The sequence below is a fragment of the Coregonus lavaretus genome (assembly GCF_964263955.1).
Source record: "Coregonus lavaretus genome assembly, chromosome: 26".
Taxonomy (NCBI): Eukaryota; Metazoa; Chordata; class Actinopteri; order Salmoniformes; family Salmonidae; genus Coregonus; species Coregonus lavaretus.
This window is the reverse complement of record NC_140013.1, coordinates 10285336-10309440: the sequence shown is the minus strand read 5'-3', so window position 1 is coordinate 10309440 and position 24105 is coordinate 10285336. Positions and strand designations below refer to the sequence as shown.

The window sequence follows — 24105 nt, the reverse complement described above, 5'->3', positions numbered from 1 at the left end:
ATTGCTCCCACAGTTGATTTCTTCAAACCAAGCTGCTTACCTATTGCAGATTCAGTCTTCCCAGCCTGGTGCAGGTCTACAATTTTGTTTCTGGTGTCCTTTGTCAGCTCTTTGGTCTTGGCCATAGTGGAGTTTGGAGTGTGACTGTTTGAGGTTGTGGACAGGTGTCTTTTATACTGATAACAAGTTCAAACAGATGCCATTAATACAGGTAACGAGTGGAGGACAGAGGAGCCTCTTAAAAAAGAAGTTACAGGTCTGTGAGAGCCAGAAATCTTGCTTGTTTGTAGGTGACCAAATACTTATTTTCCACCATAATTTGCAAATAAATTCATAAAAAATCCTACAATGTGATTTTCTGGATTTTTTTTTCTCAATTTGTCTTTCATAGTTGACGTGTACCTATGATGAAAATTATGCTCTCAACACTCAATGGACCCCCGCCCACTCGGCTTCTCTTGCTTTCCTTCGATTGAAAGTGAATGGCTTCCGATGTTTCGCCCCGTGATGCCACTTCCTGGTGTAAACTCACCATTAGTGTCGCTTTTTATTTATAATCAATCATGGCTAATCCCTTTTAATCTCTGGAAATGCTTTCCTTGCTGGTCCAGTTTAAACACCAATATTAATCCTCATCTCTCAGCAGAGCAGCTTATGGGGATCTTAATACATACTAAATACTCCCAGAAATTAATAAGGATGTATTTTTTCTCTCTGCATTTATCACTTTCATTATGTTAAACCTCCTCAAGGTCACAATAAATCATACTTTCTTTACAAGTTTATTTATGTTAACTTTAACCGTTTCATCATTCAGGTTCCTGCCTTGGGTGACTGCTCCCAGTGCCTAGAGTTGAGCATTGCCATTGCCAATTATGGGCAGTTATTGTGTGCGGGGCATTTCAGACCCCCATAAAGATATATATATGTATTTTTTTTCAATGCTAGTTTTATCAATTACCTGATTGGCCATTCAGTATTTATGATTCAGATGCATTTGAATGTTAAACATTAGTTTTAGTCTGATAGTAGAGAATATTGCCACATTGCAGTAGCAGCGTTTGAGCACTGGTGGGCAGCATTAATGCAGTTTCCATAGCTGTAGTGAGGTCACATGGTGTGCAGTGCTGCTTTGCATTCTCATCATTAGCTCTAGGATAATATTTTGACAATACCTTTTCTTGCCTGTGTTAATAACCACATCATGGATGAATAACATCCATAGTCAATGCTTTGTGGATAATCTCAGAGACCTATCAGTCAGTATAAGGTATGCACTGGACTATGTAGTGAACACACATGTGCTTCACTCTCTATCACGATCAGATCTCAGAACAATTTCTGTAATGCCATGTCGTCAGGTAGAGAAGTTTCCCTGTGCCAGTGCCTCCACCCAGTGGGGAAGAGGAGGGAGGGTGGAGAGGTACGTGCCTACTGCCTACAGCCAGGGTGGGCAATTGGCGGTGCTGTCCTCTATCAGGACAGGATGCCTTTCTCTGAATGTCCTGTGTTTACAGAGGAGCTGCCGCTCCGAGCACCACCCTGGACCCGCTGCCCGCCAGCCCACCCTCCTCACCCCAATCACTCAGCCTGCTCCCTTTTTTATTTTTTATTTTTTAATTTTTAATTTAACCTTTATTTAACCAGGTAAGCCAGTTGAGAACAAGTTCTCATTTACAACTGCGACCTGGCCAAGATAAAGCAAAGCAGTGCGATAAAAACAACAACACAGAGTTACATATGGGGTAAAACAAAACATAAAGTCAAAAATACAACAGAAAATATATATACAGTGTGTTCAAATGTAGCATGTTATGGAGGTAAGGCAATAAATAGGACATAGTGCAAAATAATTACAATTAGTATTAACACTGGAATGATAGATGTGCAAGAGATGATGTGCAAATAGAGATGCTGGGGTGCAAATGAGCAAAAATAAATAACAATATGGGGATGAGGTAGTTGGGTGGGCTTATTTCAGATGGGCTGTGTACAGGTGCAGTGATCGGTAAGGTGCTCTGACAACTGATGCTTAAAGTTAGTGAGCTTCAGAGATTTTTGCAATTCGTTCCAGTCATTGGCAGCAGAGAACTGGAAGGACTGGCGGCCAAAGGAGGTGTTGGCTTTGGGGATGACCAGTGAGATATACCTGCTGGAGCGCATACTACAGGTGGGTGTTGCTATGGTGACCAATGAGCTAAGATGAGAGGGAGACAACTCTGCACTCTCCAACTTTCCCATCGAATTTGATATTGATTCTGTAGGGCTGAATACCTAAAGATTGGTCTGGATGATGAGGATGTCATATGGCCTTTCCCACACAGTTGCTGGTGTTGCTGGACTCCTTAATGGAAAAGAAATGCCACGAAGGTGACCTTACTTACCAGTGAGGTAGGATCTTACTTACCGGAGGTAGGATCTTGGTTTGTGTGTAGGTACAGTAGCCAATGGGTGTTTTCCTTTGATGGAAATGTTCCTACTAAAATAACAGATACACTTTAATTACCATCCTGTCGTGCCAGTGGACAGGTGTGGTGACGAGGGTGCATACAGTAGTCGTGGGCGTCACCCTCCAACCTGCCTGGCGCTCCCCATGCCGGACCCAGGGCCTTTGGGAACTCCACCACAACCCAGGGTGTCCACCCATCTGGGTGGTTTTATTCACCCAGGGGAGTATGGGCACGGGGTGGGTTTGGGGCGTGCTCTTTCCAAATGGTCTGGAATGAGATCTCTATCTTAATTGATGTCTAGCCATATACAGTAACATAGCATTCAGAACCCAACCCTGATCTCTCCTTTTGACAGCAATGAATGATTGCATGTCCCTCTCTATGGAAAGTGTACTGAGGAGTTACTGGACTGTAGTTTTTCGCCCCATCTCTGTCTCTATTATTTTAGCTCTTGTTTTCTACCCCTCTGATCCTCTCCGATCTTCTCCCTATCCAGATTAATTAGGCTGGACCAGATGCAGACGAGGGGCATGCCTTTGCCGTGCTAGTGGGGACTGTCTGTGATGACTCCATCAGTGGTGTCTGGCTCCTCCGTGGGCAGCAGATGGCTTCAAGGTGGGTTCCTCTTCCACTATGAGTTGGCTTCCCTCTATCCCAGCCTACAGCCCAGGAACCACATTTCTCTTCCAGTTACGTCAATTAGTTCCAGTTACACAGTTTCCAATCCACACACTTAGACATGGTGGGCTACATCAAATTAAATCAAATCCAATTTTATTTGTCACATACACATGTTTAGCAGATGTTATTGCGGGTGTAGCGAAATGCTTGTGCTTCTAGCTCCGACAGTTCAGTAATATCTAACAAGTAATATCTAACAATTTCACAACATATACCCAATACACACAAATCTAAGTAAGGAATGGAATTTAAGAATATATACATATATGGACAAGCAATGACAGAGCGGCATGGACTAAGATATAGTAGAATATTATAGAATACAATATATACATATGAGATGAGTAGTGCAAGATATGTAAACATTATTAAAATGACTAGTGTTCAATTTCTTAAAGTGGCCAGAGATTTCAATAGGCAGCAGCAGCCTCTAATGTGCTAGTGATGGCTATTTACAACAGTCTGATGGCCTTGAGATAGAAGCTGTTTTTCATTCTCTTGGTCCCAGCTTTGATGCACCTGTACTGACCTCGCCTTCTGGATGATAATGGGGTGAACAGGCAGTTGCTCGGGTGGTTGATGTCCTTGATGATCTTTTTGGCCTTCCTGTGACATCGGGTGCTGTAAGGTGTCCTGGAGGGCGGGTAGTTTGCCCCCGGTAATGCGTTCGGCAGACCGCACCACCCTCTGGAGAGCCCTGTGGTTGCAGGTGGTGCAGTTGCCGTACCAGGCGGTGATACAGCCCGACAGGATGCTCTCAATTGTGCATCTGTAAAAGTTTGTGAGGGTTTTAGGTGCCAAGCCAAATTTCTTCAGCCTCCTGAGGTTGAAGAGGCTCTGTTGCACCTTCTTCACCATGCTGTCTGCGTGGGTGGACCATTTCAGTTTGTCCCCGGAGGATTTGGTTTGTAGCCACAATGGTTTCTTTCACTATGGATGAACTCTGGTCATGGTTTGCTGCTCACCATTTTCATGTTTTCCTTAGTTGTGTATTCTGAGTTGTGACTATCTAATGCCTGTTATCTCATGACTGTTGGACCAGTGGCTGGTGGATCTGCATGCAAGTGATGGCAGACGGAAACACTATCAAAGTGAGGGGTGGCATGGCATTGCAGAGGACCAGAGACCAAAGCCCTGGTCTATTGGCCAATCCTATCTAACATGATGACCAGCTCAATCCATTATTGAGATGAGTAGCTCAGCTAATACAAGTCAAAACACTATTAACATTTAATCCTGTTCGTAGCAGTGAAAATGTTTACATTATTTGTTATAAACAGATTGTTTTTGATAAATTCTGACACATACAGTATTCGTCATGTTTATGGAAGTGCCTAAATGTTAGTGTCATTAAAACTATGTGTGACCCTTGGATTTGCTGCCTGCCAAGTTTGTACTACACTGATGTGGGAAATAAAGTACTATTCTGACCCTGAACTTCTGTTCCTCGTGCTTTTGAATGATATCATCCAATTAGGATGCTTCCTTTTAACCCCTTCAAGTGTTATTGAATTGTCTGTTGGCAGTTATGAATGGTCAGCAGCACCACTTAGATTTCATCACATTAAGGGGATAGTCTAATGCTGTGGACTCTAACTCACTTGGAATTCTGATTCCACCAGGTGAAAGTTTAATTGATCTATAGCTAATCAAGTGTGGATAAAAAAAAAAAACTGCAATAGCCTTGTATTACTTCAAATGGATACATTTTAGGGTGTAAAAAATGTTATTACAGAATATTGGAATGTTTATTACAGATGGTAATATACACAATTAGTGGATTCGTCTATTTCAGCCACACACGTTGCTGACAGGTGTATAAAATCGAGCACACAGCCATGCAATCTCCATAGACAAACATTGGCAGTAGAATGGCCTGTACTGAAGAGCTCAGTGACTTTCAACGTGGCAGCGTCATAGGACGCCGCCTTTCCAACAAGTCAGTTCGTCAAATTTCTGCCCTGCTAGAGCTGCCCCGGTCAACTGTAAGTGCTGTTATTGTGAAGTGGAAACATCTACGAGCAACAACGACTCAGCCGCGAAGTGGTAGGCCACACAAGCTCACAGAGCGGGACTGCAGAGTGCTGAAGCGCATAGCGCGTAAAAATCGTCTGTCCTCGGTTGCAACACTCACTACCGAGTTCCAAACTGCCTCTTGTCAGCACAAGAACTGTTCGTCGGGAGCTTCATGAAATGGGTTTCCATGGCCAAGCAGCCGCACACAAGCCTAAGATCACCATGTGCAATGCCAAGCGTCGGCTGGAGTGGTTTAAAGCTCGCCGCCATTGGACTTCTCTGGAGTGATGAATCATGCTTCACCATCTGGCGAAGTGCCAACTGTAAAGTTTGGTGGAGGAGGAATAATGGTCTGGGGCTGTTTTAATGGTTCTGGCTAGGCCCCTTAGTTCCAGTGAAGGGAAATCTTAATGCTACAGCATACAATGACATTCTAGACAATTCTGTGCTTCCAACGTTGTGGCAACAGATTGGGGAAGGCCCATTCCTGTTTCAGCATGACAATGCCCCCGTGCAAAAAGCGAGGTCCATACAGAAATGGTTTGTCAAGATCGGTGTGGAAGAAATTGACTGCCCTGCACAGAGTCCTGATCTCAACCCCATCGAACACCATTGGGATGAATTGGAATGCCGAATGCGAGCCAGGCCTAATCGTCCAACATCAGTGCTCGACCTCACTAATGCTCTTGTGGCTGAATGGAAGCAAGTCCCTGCAGCAATGTTCCAACATCTAGTGGAAAGCCTTCCCAGAAGAGTGGAGGCTGTTATAGCAGCAAAGGGGGGACCAACTCCATATTAATGCCCATGATTTTGGAATGAGATGTTCGATGAGCAGGTGTCCACATACTTTTGGTATTGTAGTGTAGTTGCCCAACAATATCTCAGCATCTCCAATTGTATGTCAGGATGTTCTATTTGGATGATCAGCATCCCAAGTATATTGTGTAACTTATAAGGTCCTGTGGGAAATGGCTCACATGATTATATTCTTCCCAGCTCATTAGAAATAAAAGTACTGAGGGGTTTCCATCTGGTTGTTAGTGTCTTGAGTGGGTGTCATTGGATGGGGAGCTGCTTTGTTTGTATTCCTGGACCTCTACTGGAGCTCTTTCTCTCTGCCAGGGCAACTGCAGTCCTCTCAGCAAGGATGGATTAATCAAGTTTCCACCAACTTATGGTCATTACATTTTTGGAATAATGTGTGATGAATGTGCTTCTGTGCTTGTGTTTAAATGTCAAGCTCAGACTCAAAGTCTAAACCAGGGTTTCCCAACTGGTGGCATTCCAGGTGACTACCTCATGAAGCTGGTTGAGAGAATGCCAAGAGTGTGCAAAGCTGTCATCAAGGCAAAGGGTGGCTATTTGAAGTATATATATACACACTACCGGTCAAAAGTTTTAGAAGACCTACTCATTCAAGGGTTTTTCTTTATTTTTACTATTTTCTACATTGTAGAATAATAGTGAAGACATCAAAACAATGAAATAACACATATTAAATCATGTAGTAACCAAAAAAGTGTTAAACAAATCAAAATAGCCATGATGACAGCTTTGCACACTCTTGGCATTCTCTCAACCAGCTTCATGAGGTAGTCACCTGGAATGCATTTCAATGAACAGGTGTGCCTTCTTAAAGGGTAATTTGTGGAATTTATTTCCTTCTTAATGCATTCGAGCCAATCAGTTGTGTTGTGACAAGGTAGCGGGTGGTATACAGAAGATATCCCTATTTGGTAAAAGACCAAGTCCATATTATGGTAAGAACAGCTCAAATAAGCAAAGAGAAACGACAGTCCATCATTACTTTAAGACATGAAGGTCAGTCAATCCGGAAAATTTCAAGAACTTTGAATGTTTCTACAAGTGCAGTCGCAAAAACCATCAAGCGCTATGATGAAACTGGCTCGCATGAGGACCACCACAAGAATGGAAGATCCAGAGTTACCTCTGCTGCAGAGGACAAGTTCATTAGAGTTACCAGCCTCAAAAATTTCAGCCCAAATAAATGCTTCACAGAGTTTAAGTCATAGACACATCTCAACATTAACTGTTCAGTGGGGACTGTGTGAATCAGGCCTTCATGGTCGAATTGCTGCAAAGAAACAACTACTAAAGGACACCAATAATAAGAAGAGACCTGCTAGGGCTAAGAAACATGAACAATGGACATTAGATTGGTGGAAATGTGTCTGGAGTCCAAATTGGAGATTTTTGGTTCCAACCGCCGTGTCTTTGTGAGACGCGGTGTGGCTCAATGGATTATCTCCGCATGTGTAGTTTCCACCGTAAAGCACGGAGGAGGAGGTGTTATGGTGTGGGGGTGCGTTGCTGGTGAAACTGTCTGTGATTTATTTAGAATTCAAGGCACACTTAACCAGCATGGCTACCACAGCATTCTTTAGGGATGCGCCATCCCATCTGGTTTGGGCTTAGTGGGACTATCATTTTATTTTCAACAGGACAATGACCCAACACACCTCCAGGCTGTGTAAGGGCTATTTTACCAAGAAGGAGAGTGATGGAGTGCTGCATCAGATGAACTGGCCTCCACAATCCCCCGACCTCAACCCAATTGAGATGGTTTGGGATGAGTCGGACGGCAGAGTGAAGGAAAAGCAGCCAACAAGTGCTCAGCATATGTAGGAACTCCTTCAAGACTGTTGGAAAAGCATTCCAGGTGAAGCTGGTTGAGAGAATGCCAAGAGTGTGCAAAGCTGTCATCAAGGCAAAGGGTGGCTATTTGAACTGACATCTGTGCCCAGTGGGTATGCTTCAGATAACTTACATGATCAACAATGTGCTCTGGTAGTACTTCATTGCATTTATAAGGACTCTCGGTTCCTCTGAAGTAATTACATTGTTTGGAATGAAGCTTGAAAAAGATTGTTGAACTCTTTCCCCAAGTTCTCAAGTTGTCCCTCCTGCCTCATAGCTCTGTTAGTAGTGGTAGTAGTGTGTGACTGACTGTACAGTATGATAATCTTACTAAGATACCTGTTGGCCTGTTTACCACAGGCCAGGCAAGGGGAATGTGTTTTTCTTTTTATTATATTGTGGCTGATTTTGAGCTCTGTCTGACATGGTGTCCATTGTCCAGTTAACACTAAGCCTGCTCACAAGGCCGTGTTGGACCAGGGCTAAAGCCATCCCAACACCGAACAAAGAGCAGGGCTTTACCAGGGGGACACCCAAACTGCTGACTCTCAACTTGGGCTAAAGCGGCCCCATTCTGTCCCGTCTCGCTCCTGTCGGCCTCCCTCCCTCCCTCCCTACCTACCTCCCTCTCTATCCATCCCTCTCTCTCTCTCTCTCTTTCTCCCAGCCTGGGACCCTCTTTCTACACGCTAGCCCAGAAACAGCCAGGTCTTCCACCAGCCTACTGACAGACAGAGTGCTAACCTTCAGATAATTATCTATCCATCCAGTTGCACCCATCTCTCTTTTTTGTTTGTTTCTCAGTGTGTCAAGTGTGTTTGTGTGTGTGTGCTCTTTGGGTTTGTGTCTATTTGGACCATGTGTGAGTGTCTGCGTGGGATATTCAGAGTCACCTGGACACCCTCTTCAAATGCAGGTCAGTAGGGATGGGGGACGAGTGATGAGGGATCTGCTGTTCATTAGCCTTGTTGTGGTTCCTAGTGATAGACATTGCTTTGTTGAGTTGCATTCAATAGATGAGTTTCTGGTGACACAATATTGATGAGTAACAACATCATTGACTTATTCTGTCTTGAATCAAATCTATTGGCTAATCCAATCTAGTTTTATTTGGGGAAATGTGTGTTCCAAAATGGCTTTTATTTCACAGGAACGTTATTTTTTTATGAAGAGATGCAACTCAAAAAAATTCTTAGTTTTAACCATAGACTTGCTTCAATGCCGTGCTATGTGGTAGCACTAGCAACCCCTCCCACTCCAGTTGACCTCCCTTCAGAAACATCACAGACAAATTCCATCTCTTGCTCTTGTTATTTATGTTAAAGAGTGGTTCCCCACCAAATCTCTTGACTATAAATACACCTAGACGGAGGGCCAGGTCAAGGTGAAATGAGAAGAGGATATGAGCATTGTTTAGCTGACAGTTGTGTTAAGTTAGTATAACCTTATCTGGCAGACATTCCTGGTGTTATATGACGTCTGCTGGCTTATCTACTGAGATCTGTTTCCTGCCTGTGTCTTCCTAAATGGATGGATGTTGTTGTCCTGGTCTGAGACAGGGATCCACAGCTGGAAGGGATGCTCAGCAGATTTATGTTTTCTGGTTGCCATGTTTTTACATTTCATATTAGTTTTACCATATAAAATGTCTGGGTTTCTGCCCTCACAAAGTGCAGTCATGTTAGCTAGCTTGAAGAAATGATTTTCATCCCATCATCTATAGATGCTGGGCTTGTGTCCGCTCGGTCTCTGTTTTTTTTCAGTACACACACGCGCACACACACACACACACACACACACACACACACACACACACACACACACACACACACACACCACACACACACAGACACACACACACACACACACACACACACACACACACACACACACACACACACAGCACACACACACACACACACAGCACACACTGTTAAAGACCAGACAGCCATCATGAGGCCACATGTGACCAACCTCTGGAGTCAGTCAATACTATGGGCTGCAACTGTCCCCAGAGCACAGCCCATCCCAGATCCCAGTGGGGTTGTTTTCCCCTGTAGCCCCCCGCAGCCAGCCTGCTCCGGTTTCCTGGCCCTGGCACAGCGAACCGCTGACACGAGGGGATTGCTGGGCCACTGGGACACTCTGTTCTGTGCCAAGCCAGCTGCCCACCTCACCTCACCCCCTAATGTTCCGAGCCCCCCTGTCTAAATCCTAGTTTTGTGTTAGTGGCGGAATGCAACAATGACAGCGTTAACACAATGCAAGCGGCCTGATCCCCCTGGCAACATCCAGCGGCGGGCTTGTGTCTCTGGCCAGGGTCTGGGCTCACTGGGACCACCTGTGTGGCTCACATGGGGGTCCAGCTGGCAGAATGGAGGCTATCACTCCATGTCTATGCAGGCATGGTGGTTACTAACCACCACAGCACTCACTTTGACTACCTCAGCTCTGCCAGCAGGGCAGTTTATTACAGGCCAACAATACGCACAGCACACTCAGTGTTAAAATCACAACAACAGCTGCTCTCCCCAGAAGAGTCACACTTTCTCTAAATTAAGACCCAAGGCCTGTTCTTATTTTGAGCTCTAGGAATAAAAATAGCCCCACAACAGCAGCTCCGCTATCCCAGATCAAAACAATTCCTTTTGTTATTCCTCCACTTTGTTTGACTCCTCAGGGAATTTAAATGTCACCAGCAGCCAGCCGGGCAGGCAGTTTACATATCGCTGAAGAAGAGTAGTCTCCTGTCTTTTTCTCAAATCTGCAGCAGGAGAAAGCTCATGCCAATCTGACTGAGTCCTGTCAAAGTTTTTGGCACCTTCCTCCTCCCCCTATCTTGATAGTCCTGCCCCTCACCTTCCTAATATGGGGGCATCCCTTTGCCCTTGTCCAATCAGTGCTCTCGTTACGTCCCACCTAGAGATGCCATGGGGCTTGTCCAGATTTCCCAACTGAGGTTTCAGTGAAGGGACATGCTGGCTGGTAACAGGGTGATCAGGAGAGAGTGAGTGAGAGTTTTACAGAGAACAGTGTATAATTTCAGATCTTCTACCAGGTGAATCTCTCACCTCTACCCAGGGAGGAAGCACACTGTGACAGCAGTATCAACCAGGTAGGATTAGTCTCAATCTCACTACAGTGGAATTGTCTTAGATCATCATCTGAGAGTTTGTGGACAGTGTATATGGAAGAGGAGGATTGTTGCAGTGGGTAGGTGCCGGTGGTGCAAGTATCTCAGGTTAGGATAGTGGCAGGACTTTTTTTAACCTCTGTGTTATGGCTGTTCAACTGTTTGTACATAGTGCAGAATGGAATCAATATTACTGGTGGTAATATACTTTAGTCTTGTTCATGTCATATTTATTCAACTAGTTATCTGTGTTGTTGTTTGAGAATATTATTTCCCCCCCTTATTTTATAAAAAAGTTTGTCCAACTGTGTTGTGCAGCACAGACTGAAGTCTGGAGACTGCACATTGCTAGGTATTGAGAACATAGCTATTATTTTTTGGATAAGTGCACAGGCCATTTAGAAGGACAAACGCCACTTGTATTGTTGATAGCATAGGGCTATGTTACCATACAATATACTCAGCATGGTCGTTGTGGATTGCTGCTGTTCCCGCTTGCATAGACTACTGATGAGGTAGCAGCACGCGATTGTTTCAAACACTCCGTCTTAATTTTACACACGGGCAACAGCTGCAACCAGCCGGTCACAGGATCTTAGTGTTGCTCCCCAGCCCAACAGCTTGGTATGCCATGGCAAGGTGGGTAGAATGGTAAACACGCTATGGAGGGCAAGACCAACCCAGAGTTAAGGCTAGGTTGGAATGACAGTAACAGGCATATAAGTATTATGTAAAAGTATAAGCTTATCTAAAAGTTACTTTCAAGTTACTTTTCCTCCCTCTGTTTCTCAGGCCACTGGTGACCTTGTGCTTTGGAAAAATTTGAATGTGTTGCTCATTTTAGAGGTGTTAATGTGTGCTTTGGGAATCTTTTAATGTAGCTATTTAAAAACACTCTTCAGGTTTAAAAACCTTAACAATTTTAAGGTTACGTTAATTTATTTAATCTATGTATGCCAACGAATGTAACAATTTATATGGCTGCTCGTTAGGATGTTCGGTAAAAACTCCTATCTGATTTGGAACTGTGTGTGTTCCCAAAGCCCGCTCCTCCCTTTGATGGCATGTGTTGAATGTCTGTGTGAGTGATCCCCCTGCCATTCCTCTGAGGACTGGGGGGTCAAATGTGTTAATGGGACACCAGCACCATCCATGGGGGTGGGGGGACAGTCTGCTCTGGAGTTATTATCACTGCAGGGACCTGTTATGAAGGTTGTTGATATACTATAGATAGATGTTTAAGCCACTGGTAGCGGAGTGTAATGCAGGCAGTGTCACGATCGTCATAATGATTGGACCAAGGCGCAGCGTGATATGCGTACATCTCTTTAAATAGTGTACTAGCAACACGATACAAAATACAAAACAACAAAACGAAACGTGAAATCCTCGGTCATGAACACAAACCAACACGGAACAAGATCCCACAAAACACAAGTGCACAACAGGCTGCCTAAATATGGTTCCCAATCAGAGACAACAAGCAACAGCTGATTCTCGTTGCCTCTGATTGAGAACCACCCCGGCCAACCTAGAAAACACATGAACTAGAAACTGAACATAGAACACAAAACATAGACCCTACACACCCTGGCTCAACATATAAGAGTCCCCAGAGCCAGGGCGTGACAGGCAGATAACCCTCCCCAAATCCAGTCTGAAATAGGCTGTATCTTACCCCCAACAATGCTGTGGATTCAGCTAAGCCAGAGGCTTATAGATATATCATAAGACTGATTTTTATGTAAATATGAGCGTTAATGGGAGTTTTTATTTACTGGGAAAGTGTAGGATTCCAGGGTATAATATCACAGGAATCCTATCCTGTTTGAGCTGTATGGGAGTGTGACAGAGTTAGTATGAATTAATGTGTATAAGAAAATTAATTATGACAGTTTCCTAGCGACAGGTTGCTTGAGCAGTGGGCGGGTCTGTAGTAGACCAGGAAGTAGCAGGGTCAAGAGGCGGTTGGGCGATTTGGAGGAAGCTGGGGAAACTCAGAAGGAAACACAGTTTGACACAGGGAAACTGCCATCAAAATACACAGATAAAAGCTGGATTTAAGATTAATGTCAGTGCTTTGAATACATTTATTTATCACCCAACAGTTCTGTATTTGACATTATCATGGGAAAAGGAGGGTTGTTTGTGTCTTGTCGAGTATTTATCTCACAAAGTATCCCGGTTTCCTGTTTACAAAGAGGCATTTCCTGTCCGCCTCAGGGTGTGGCTGATTTCTCCATCTGAGCTTTCAAAGGACAAGAAGACCCTCTCTATGTCTGGACTTCCATTCCCATAGTCCTCTTCAAAGACAGACATCTCTGGATGAGGAGCCTTAATAACCGTGACTGGCCAAGACAATCCCATATTCAGTTCAATGTTACATGTTAGTTTTGTGTATTCAGGTTGTGCATTACCTGATTCCACCTTACAATTCTGAACAGACTACAGACTCTGCAAAGACTCTAATGTCTGATTTATATTCAGGGAGCACATGATGCATTAGGAATCCAGGTTGGGTACTGCTATACTATACCTGTCACTAGAGTCATAGGACTGATTACCTCCATGTTTAGACCATTTTACATTTTTAGTCATTTAGCAGACACTCTTATCCAGAGCGACTTACAGTCACGTGCATACATTTTCATACTGCCCCCCCCCCCCGTGGGAATCGAACCCACAACCCTGGTGTTGCAAACGCCATGCTCTACCAACTGAGCTACAAGGAGGCCAGACATGTATGTATGTATGTATTCACAAGTCACACAGACACTGAAACCATATTCTGTCCACATGCTGACTTATTAGCAGTCCAAGGCAACTGCTAGTGAAGAATATAATATACCACAATTAATTATAGATGTCTCTTGTTTCATAATGTTCGGTTTTTAAATAGGATATTGTGTCTGAGGTATATTTTTGTACCTTATGGTATAACAGTAACACAGTGTGGTCCAAATGAACAGTTTATAGCAGGAGTGGGCAATCATTTCGGCTCGAGGGCCACATTTCAAAATTCAGCAGAGGGTTGCGCATATTTTTTTACGGACCGATTTGTTAATCAAAAGCAATTTGTGGCCCAGAAAAAGTGGTTATTTGAAAACGTATAGTTCCATTAGAATTTCTACACACTTTCTGTTTAGTTTTAGACATTCAAAAGTGTCCTGGATAGTTTTCTTTAACCAAAAATAATCTGTTTTGTTTAAAGTCTCAGACATTTCTGGGAATGCCAGCTATGCCGAGTAGGGCTTTCCTTTCACTGCCATGATAAACAGGGAATTGACAACGTCCAGCAGTGAACATTGTGTTTTGCATTTTTTCACCACAACTCAAGCTGGCATAGGTCCCCTCTACTAGAAGTAGTCCATCTTCATGGGAAGGTAGAGATCAATAACTGACGAAAACATATGGGGGCATTTGGTAACACTAAAATCTATTTGTAGCAGTTTTATGAGGTCTGTTCATGAATCATAATGTGCCATGGCAATGAACTGTTTGAATAAACTGTTTCTCCAAATCCAATTGCTTTAGAATAACTGTATCCCTGAGTCGTACACACACTAACCACTTTTTCTCTGTAAATCTTGATTCTATTTGGTTGATATATTTGCACGTCAACTTATTACAGGAATAGTATTGATTAACAGCGTACACAAAGGGTCCTTTCTCGTCATCCTGGGTCTCATGACACTCATTGAATTAACACCAATCAGGTTAGCTTTCTCCACACAGCAGGTCTGTAGCTGCTCTGTGTGTGTCTTAATACTACATACTATGGCTGTACATATGGGGTAACTGGTGGAAGACTGTCAATGTGATGGTTACTGTAGATGACTCTCTAATGTTTTCAGTCCAAGTGAAATAGATTTTCTTGCCACTATGGAGGATGCTCTTTTAGTTGCTTAGTCGCTAACCCAATTACTGTAACTTTCCAAAAGATTAAGAAAACAAACACAATTTATCCTCTGCAGAATTCCATTAGTATTTGGACATGGTGTCTAGATGACTAGCCAAATCAGTGTCCAAAGTGACTGACCTGGACGCCCCTAGGACTCAACTGCTGCTGAATATATACAGAGCAAACAAGACACACAGCGCTTCCTATCAAAGCTATGTTTACTGTATGTGGGGACATTGAAATATTCTTAAGGTGAATATATTAGGCCCATTTCCTACTACATATTAGCACACACATTGTGTATTTGTTGACACGCTGTGAGTGAAACAGCCTGGTCTCCACTGCTGAAAGCATGTCCCTGAGATCTGGGTGTTTGTTCTATTTGCTTGTAGTTCTTTGCCTTGAACAATATTCTTATTCAGAAAGACAATTCCAGCATCAAACATGGAAAATGGTAGGTCTATGCAAAGAACTCGTTTGTGCAGGTATATTTAAAAGGGTACATTTATGAAAGCAATGCAAAGTACCATACCAATGGGAACAATAGTTGAGTTCCATTACATAAACCTGACTTCATAACCACTCCACAGTATAGCCAAATAGAAACATATTTCAATTATAATTGGATTAGATATTGCTTAATTGGAGATTAGATAACTGATTTTACTTGTATTACTCTGGCATTGTTGTTGTTGCACAATCCGCCAAAAAGAAAGGCACACATCACCAGATCTCATTCTTATCCCATTCCTAACTAGTGTCCTGACTGACACCCTGTCTGGGATCAGGCTGTTTGATGTTGGGAGAATGTTAGTGAACTGTCCTCTCCTTTCCCATATCCTAGAAGCAAATAGCTGACCCCCAAGTCAAGGTCTATTACTTAATTATCAAATCTAATAGAGGAAAACCTAATCCTGAGAACCTGTTAGATGAATTAGGTGTAAAGTCTCAATGTATAGGACCAATGAGTTTAAAAAAACATTGAGAACATTGAGGACACCAGATTTGACCAGCGAACATATCATGAGCACAAACGCACACAGACAGTACCATATCCTTCTCCAATGTTAATTTGAAACCTGTTAATTTACCACTGAACATAATTACAATCCCATAATGCGAAATTAAACAGATGGGTTGCCAGATTGGAGGTTAAGTTGTTTTTCTGTATTGGACTGTAGTCTGCAGGTCCCTCTCAGCTGAATGGAAGGGATCCATGCCATATAGGTCAGTCAGTAGTAAGCATGCAGATGTGGCTCAGAGAGAGCTGGCTCTATATAAAGAAAGTGGTCTGAGCTATGTGGAGCACTCACAGGGTAGAGCAGGGAGCACTCTGGGCCAGCTGCTTCTTTCACTCATACACAAATTATGCTAATTTAACCATTCCCCTATTTGTTTAAAATGCAGTTTGTAGCCTATTGCTACAGTGGCAAATATTAAAATAAACGCTTATTCCGATTTAAACAAACACTCCCACCTTTGTGTCATGGTTTAAAAAAATAAAATAATGTGGACAGTGCACTGTTTGACAATCAGATGAAAACATCATGACTAGTTGTGTTCATGTGTTCATGCCACATTAAAAGGTCATACATTTCTAACGTTAAAAATGTAAATGACGTCTTTACGATTAGGCCCATCAAAAAATGTCAAGCTCATGCACACATACGGTAGGAAGTCCCATGAAAAACATAAAGACCTCCCCGAATGTCACAGTATAATTTGAACTCTGCTTTACCTGGGTATTATGGACATGTGCTAAGTATTGAATGTTTTTAAATCAGCTCAAAAGTTGTTTAATTTAGCTATGTCAAGAAGTTAGATCCATTTAGCTATTTCTTGATACTGGTATTAACATTATACAGATCCTAAAAGATCAGATGCGTAACAGCCTTATTATTGCAACGTCCAGTACTCATGAAGCATACTATCCAAGGCGGGTGTCCCTGCTTTCACAACTTTTAGCTATCCTGGACAGGAGCACTCTGAATCTCTGTAATCTGTTCTCATGACCGGCTGAGATACCCGACACTCTGACACCACCCATAGAGGCATGAGAAGTATGCTGACACTGAATACTGGATCCCCTTGACAAACACACACACACACACACATAAACACACACGCCAAGACTGATCAAAAAGCCATCACATGAAACCAAAAGGGTAGGGCATGCATGACATTGCTGGGGACCAAACCATATAGTGGAAAAAAAGTCAAGTGCCTCCTACCTATAAGTAGAGGGGTATTGAAGGGCTAGGGTGGGTGGTGCAGGGATATGCAAAACCATGGAAATAATTCCAAGAGTGCCATAGCAATGCACCGCAGTCTGAGAGGCCGGTCACTAAATCAAATGGTTGGAAATCCATGGGAATGCCGCAATACCTGCGTCAAGCAAAAACAAATTAAATAGAGAATGTATAATCTTACATGCATGTGTGTATCCATGTACTGTATCCATGACATTATGTCATGCCAATGTAGCAGTGGGGTCAAAAAAGACAAAGTAAAGCCATTGATGATATCTATGAAGTGATATAGTCTTGTTGAGATCTCTGATTTGTCCTCTGTCCGTGCATAACACGCCAACATTGACACAATCTCCTTCTGTTTGCAGACTCTGACAGAGAATTGGAAGAAAGTCATGTATTTACCCAGGCCAGAGAACCAGCCGTGAGTAGCCACTATCTGGCTTTCACTTGTTCCAGAAATGCTATTTACCATATCTGAGGTGGTGTACTGCAGTGCTATTTACTAACCTGCTGAACTTGGTCTCTCCTCTACTGAGCCAGGTGAAAGACAAAAGGCGTTCTCCTCCTTCAGACAGGCCTCCCACCGCCCCCCACACCAACCCTCACCACAGTGCCTCCCCAGAGGACCAGGAGAGCCCAGAGAGAGTGGTGAGTGGAGACTGTTTGGATACCCTAACACACTCAAGCCAGGGAAGGTTAGGATAGGATGTACTTTAATGTCCCAAAGGGGGAAATTGTCTTAGACACACAGTACTGCTGTATACAAAATAGACACTGTACATTACACACTCAACATAATACAAACATTGCATGTTACCCCTGTCATGCACATTGTACACTTCTCAGACAGTCACATACAGAATACATATTGCACATTTCCCTTACATTCTGTCCATGGCGTACTAACCCAGCTCACTTTATGATAGACGTGGGAATGAAGGAGTGCTTAGACCTGTTCAGCTTTCATGTATGGACCCTATAGCGTCTGAGGGGAGGAGCTGGTACTCGGAATGAAGTACATGGGAGGGGTCTAAATATTAATAAGAAAATAAAACAATACACTGTGTGTTTATGGACATGCAGTCACTGGCGTATAATATTTTCATATCACTCGTATATCCTATTTTTTTTTTAAATGTTGAAGCAATTCAGAATTGACAACAGTATTATGCATTATAATAATGTTTACGACATATCCTCTAGTCCCCAACACCTGTGCATATTTTGAGGTGTGCAAACACAAGAGGTCAATTGTTGTTGCCACTGTGACCTGCCACCTGCTGTATGAAAACAGTGGCATCTCTGCTGAGCTTGGCTAAATGAATGGTTGTTTATGTTGAGAGAAGCGACCAGGGGAGAGAATGACTTCAGCAGGTTTTGACAGTGTCATTGTACTTCAGTCAGTGAGGTTGGGGTCAGGGCTGCAGCTAACATAGAGCTTATAGAGTATGTAATATTCCTATGTCCAAGCCCATGTGATGAGAGAAATAATGGCTCTAATCTCATAATGAGTGTGGCTATAATGAAGGTATTCTGTCAATTCCTAATGGGTATTTTCTCTCCATATCCCAAAGCATTAATTGGCTAATTCAGTTGGTGAAAGCACATACACACACACATGCATCAAGCTCATTGGGGTTCAATCCCCTATGCTTACAAGGTAATTTACCTGCCAAATACTTTTATCCAAAGGACTTACAGTTAACACACAATAACCTATATTGTATGTGGCCCATGCAGGACTTGAACCCATAATGGAACTATTGTCATTACTCTTACGGTCCAATCAACTGAGCCATCAACACAGACACAATGCTTCCTTCCTTCTAGGTTCAGAAAGAGAAACTACATGCAGAGCTGAAGCAGGTGCTGAGTCTGAAGAGAAGCCACCTGAAAGAGACCTCTCATTTGGCCCAAGCAGAGATGGATTCCTCAACAGAGGCCCAAGCAGTGGTAAAGAGCCAAGAAACAACTAATACTCGTGAAACAGTAACCATGTTGTTTGCTGATATCACTGTAGATATTTACACAAGCCTAGAAAACGCTCAGAATCGCATGCCATTCTACTGTTTACATTTGAAGACAAGAGAATTGTGAGGAAACCCTCTCCTCTGGTGTGTCTTTAAAGGAGGAAACTGCATCTGAGGTGGTGGAGGTTGTGGTGGAGACAGAGGCTGAGGCTGGAGCCAGCGGCTACAGTGTCACAGGTGGAGGGGAGCGAGGCATCTTCATTAAGGACGTCCTTAAAGACTCCACTGCAGCAAAGCATCTTAGCCTCCAGCAAGGTAACTGGATGGGGAAATTAGAGTTGCATGAATATAAAGCTATGAGACACAGCTGAGGTAAATGAGTTATGGTCTAGTTTAATAGATAAAATAGAAATGAGAATGTTAAACAGTAAACTATTCGAACATAAATTCATTCCATACTTAGAAATAACTGATAAAATGCAATGTTGAAACCATATTGTTTCTCCCCATTTGTATCCCTTCCTTGTATAACTTCCATTAAGTGTACTGTGTAATTTATTGTAAGTAATGTCATTGATCAATCACCTTGTTCTGACGTGCATACTGTACATTATCTTGTGCAAATAAAATGGAAACATCAAAATGCCATGTCCTTTCATATCCTTCCTTTGATTGTCAAAAGCAAACCACAACTATAAGACTTCAATATTTCCCCCTGTTCTCTTGATATCATTTGTGCTGTGTGCATATTAACTTTTGTCTGGTTGGTTGGTGTCCTTGCAGGAGATCAGTTGCTAAGTGCAAGAGTCTACTTTGACAATGTGAAGTATGAGGATGCCCTGAAGATCTTGCAGTGTGCAGAGCCTTATAAAGTCTCCTTTTTCCTGAAGAGGACCATCGCTGGCGCTGATGTCACCATGCACCCTGGCGCCACCAGCTTGGAACTGAAAGGACCCAAAACCAAGATGCAGAATATGGTACGACTATGATAATATTTGTAATTGCCAATTTGACAATGAGATATACAACTGGGTATTCCAGATTATCATACTTGTATCTCTGTTGCAGAGTGTCAAGACCATCAAACCTTTCAAAGTGAAGAAAAAGAGGGGAGGACGTTTTGGATTGAAAAGGCTGAAGGAGAACAAGAAAGGGAGCACTGGAGCAGAGTTGGAGATGGAGGGATCATCTTCCAAGGTGGAGCTCAACCCCGCTGACGTGGAGTTTGCCTTCCCCAAGTTCAAGTTGAGGAAGGATGGGAAGGCAGAGGGAACTGAGCAGCATGGAGGAGTGGTCGCCACTGGCAGGAAGAAGAGGATGCTAAGGTGTCCCAGGATGAAAGCAAAGGGTGCTGAGGAGGCTACAGGAGAAGTTGACATGACACAACCACAGGGACAGGCAGATGTCTCCCTGCCAGATGTGCCTGGAGCTAAAGTCAAAGTCAAAGGAAAGGGCCACAGGTTCGGAATTCATTTCCCTAAAACAAAAAAGACAAAATCGGACACTGCCTTGTCTGGAGGCTCCCTGGAGCTGAAACCTCCTGATGTCAAATTCACACCACCCTCAGTGGAATTCAGTTTGCCATCTGGAAACAAGGATGTTGACCTACCGAAACCAGAAGTGAAAGTCAAGGAGGGGTCAAAGTTTATGCACCGAGAGGTAGAGCTTTCATTAGGACTCTCCTCAGCCCGTCACTCTGATGAAATTGATGGTGAGATAAAAGCAAAAGGTTTAGCTGAAGGAGTTGAAGGGTCAACAGGCCTGTCTGGCATTAAAATGCCAGCTATTGACATCTCTGCACCCAACATCGATCTACAGCTGGACACCCGGCATAGAGTGCCAGACGAGATAGAGGGACCCTTTTTTAAAGGGTCAAATATATCCATGCCCAAAATGGACATCTCATTACCAAAGATTGGCTCATCTGAAATGGATATTGAAGGTCCAGAAAAGGGTGGAAAAAGTAGCATACCAACTGTTGACATTTCACTGCCAAAGATGACATCAGGAGAAGCCAATGTTGATGTGGAAGGACACATTGGAAAGGGAGGCAAGTTCAAAATGCCAACTTTCGATGTTTCTCTTCCAAAATTCAAGTCTTCAGAGGAGGACATGAATATAGAGGGGCCTGAAGTCAAAGGGGAGTTCAACACGCCAAAAGTTGACCTTTTACGCCCAAAAGGTAAAGCAGGGGGTGAGGTGGACATTGAAGGATATTTAGGAAAAGGAGGTACATTTCAGCTGCCCACATTTGACATTTCTCTACCAAAAATGAAGTCATCAGACAGAGAAATTAATGTAGAAGGACCTGAAGTGAAGGGTGGCAAAATTCAAATGCCCTCTATTGACATACCTCTCCCTAAAGGAAAAACAGAGGGGAATATTAACATTGTGGGACATTCTGGAAAAGGAGCCAAGTTCAAAATGCCCTCATGTGACATTTCTCTTCCTAAAATGAAGGGCGATGCCAGTTTAGAGGGACCTGAATTGAAAGGGGAAAAGTTTGAAATGCCCACACTTGATATTTCCCTTGCCAAAGGAAAAGCAGAGGGTGAAGTCAATATTGATGCAAATGTAGGAAAAGAAGGAACGTTCAAAATGCCCACATTTGATATCTCTCCTCCAAAAATGAGGTCGTCAGGAACAGAAGTCGATGTAGGAGGGCCTGAAGTAAAAGGAGGAAACTTCCACATGCCACAAGTAGACATTTCACTTCCCAAAGAAAATTCTGGAAAAAGAGGGACGTTTCAAATGTCCTCATTTGATGTCTCGCTTCCAAAAATAAAGTCACCAGAGGGTGACATGAAAATAGAAGGATCTGATGTGAAAGGCAGCACATTTCATATGCCCACTATAGATTGTTCACTTCCAAAAGGAAACACAGAAGGGGACATCAGTGTTGAAGGAGATGCATCTAAAGGCAGAAAGTTTCACATGCCTTCACTTGACATTTCTCCTCCAAAAGTGAAGTTACCAGAAGGTAAAGCCAAAGTAGAAGGCCCTGAAATGAAAGGTGGAAAGGTTGAGATGCCAAATATTGATGTTTCCCTTCCAAAAGGCAAAACAGCGGGAGAAGTTAACATTGAAGGCCATGTCAGTAAAGGGGGCAAGTTTAAGATGCCCAAATTCGGCATTTCTTTCCCGAAATTGAAGTCACCAGAGGGTAAGGTCAACATAGAAGGGAAGGTTCACATGCCTACAATTGACATTTCACTACCAAAAGGAAAAGCGGAAGGTGACATCAATGTTGAAAGAGATTCTGAAGCAGGAGGCAAATTTCATATGCCTACATGTGACATTTCCCTTCCAAAAATGAAGTCACCAGAATCAGATATCAGTTTAGAAGGACCAGAAGTCAAAGGAGGAAAGTTTCATATGCCAACAATTGACCTTTCCCTTCCCAAGGGAAAGGGAGAAATTGACACTGAAGGACATACTGGAAAAGGAGGCAAGTTCCAAATGCCAGAATTTGATATATCACTTCCAAAAATGAAGACACCAGAAGCTGAAGTCAGCCTAGAAGGCCCTGAAGTCAAAGGGGAGAACATTAATATGCCAACGATGAACATTTCTCTTCCAAAAGGAAAAATGGAAGGTGAAGCTAAGGGACATGCAAGCAAAGGGGGCAAGTTTCACATGCCCTCAATTGACATTTCTCTTCCAAAAATGAAGTTGCCTGAAGGTGAAATCAAAGTAGAAGGCCCCGAAGCCAAAGGGAGAAAGATTGTAATGCCATCGACTGATATTTCACTTCCCAAAGGAAAAATGGAGAGGGAAATTGACATTGAAGGTCATTCTGGAAAAGGAGGAAGATTTCATATGCCTACATTCGACGTTTCCCTTCCAAAGATGAAGTCACTAGAAGCAGATGTCAGTTTAGAAGGACCGGACGTCAAAGGAGGAAAGTTTCATATGCCAACAATGGACTTTTCCCTTCCCAAGGGACAGGGTGAGATTGACACTGAAGGACATTCTGGAAAAGGAGGCAAGTTCCAAATGCCAACATTGGATATATCACTTCCAAAAATGAAGACACCAGAAGGTGAAGTCACCCTAGAAGGCCCTGAGGTAAAAAGTGGGAAGTTTGAAATGCCAAAGATTGATATTTCACTTCCAAAAGGAAAAACAGAAGGGGAAATAGACATTGAAGGGCATTTGGGGAAAAAAGGAAAGTTTCACATGCCCACATTCGACATGTCTTTACCAAAAATGAAGTCAAATGATGGTGACATCAAATTAGAGGGGCCAGAAGTGAAAGATGGTAAAATACATATGCCTGCCATTGACATTTCTCTTCCAAAGGGGAAGGCAGAAAGTGATCTTGAGGTTGAGGGGCATGGTGGCAAGGGGGGGGGGAAGTTTCACATGCCCTCACTTGACATTTCACATCCAGAAATTAAGTTACCTGAGTGTGAAGTCAAAGTAGAAGGCCCCGAAGCCAAAGGTGGAAAGTTTGAAATTCAAAAAATGAATATTTCACTTCCAAAAGGAAAAGCAGAGGGAGAAATTGACATTGAAGGATATTCTGGAAAAGGAGGACGATTTCATATGCCCAAGTTTGATGTATCGCTACCAAAGATTAAGCTCCCAGAGGGTGACGTCAAACTAGAGGGACCGGAAGGGAAAGACAGCAAAATACATATACCTAACATTGACATTTCTCTTCCCAAAGGGAAAACTGAAAGAGATCTTGAGGTTGAGGGACATGCAAGCAAAGGGGGCAAGTTTCACATGCCCTCAATTGACATTTCTCTTCCAAAAATGAAGTTGCCTGAAGGTGAAGTCAAAGTAGAAGGCCCCGAAGCCAAAGGGAGAAAGATTGAAATGCCATCGACTGATATTTCACATCCCAAAGGAAAAATTGAGAGGGAAATTGATATTGAAGGACAGTCTGGAAAAGGAGGACGATTTCATATGCCAACATTCAACGTTTCCCTTCCAAAGATTAAGTCACCAGAACCAGATGTCAGTTTAGAAGGACCAGACGTCAAAGGAGGAAAGTTTCATATACCAAAAATGGACTTTTCCCTTCCCAAGGGAAAGG

The 24105-nt window shown here is 43.1% G+C and overlaps 1 protein-coding gene across 1 annotated transcript; it reads left to right on the top strand.

The window, feature by feature from the left end:
• Positions 1-10904: 10904 nt before the first annotated feature.
• On the top strand, positions 10905-20896 carry LOC311101507 (uncharacterized protein; the record flags this gene model as incomplete). The annotated part of the gene is made up of 8 exons (XM_084142655.1): positions 10905-10920; positions 17457-17512; positions 17632-17739; positions 18922-19041; positions 19220-19376; positions 19845-20038; positions 20130-20772; positions 20880-20896. Coding segments are annotated over 8 exons (1311 nt in total), but the record flags the coding sequence as incomplete, so codon positions are not given.
• Between the last annotated feature and the right edge of the window lie 3209 nt (positions 20897-24105).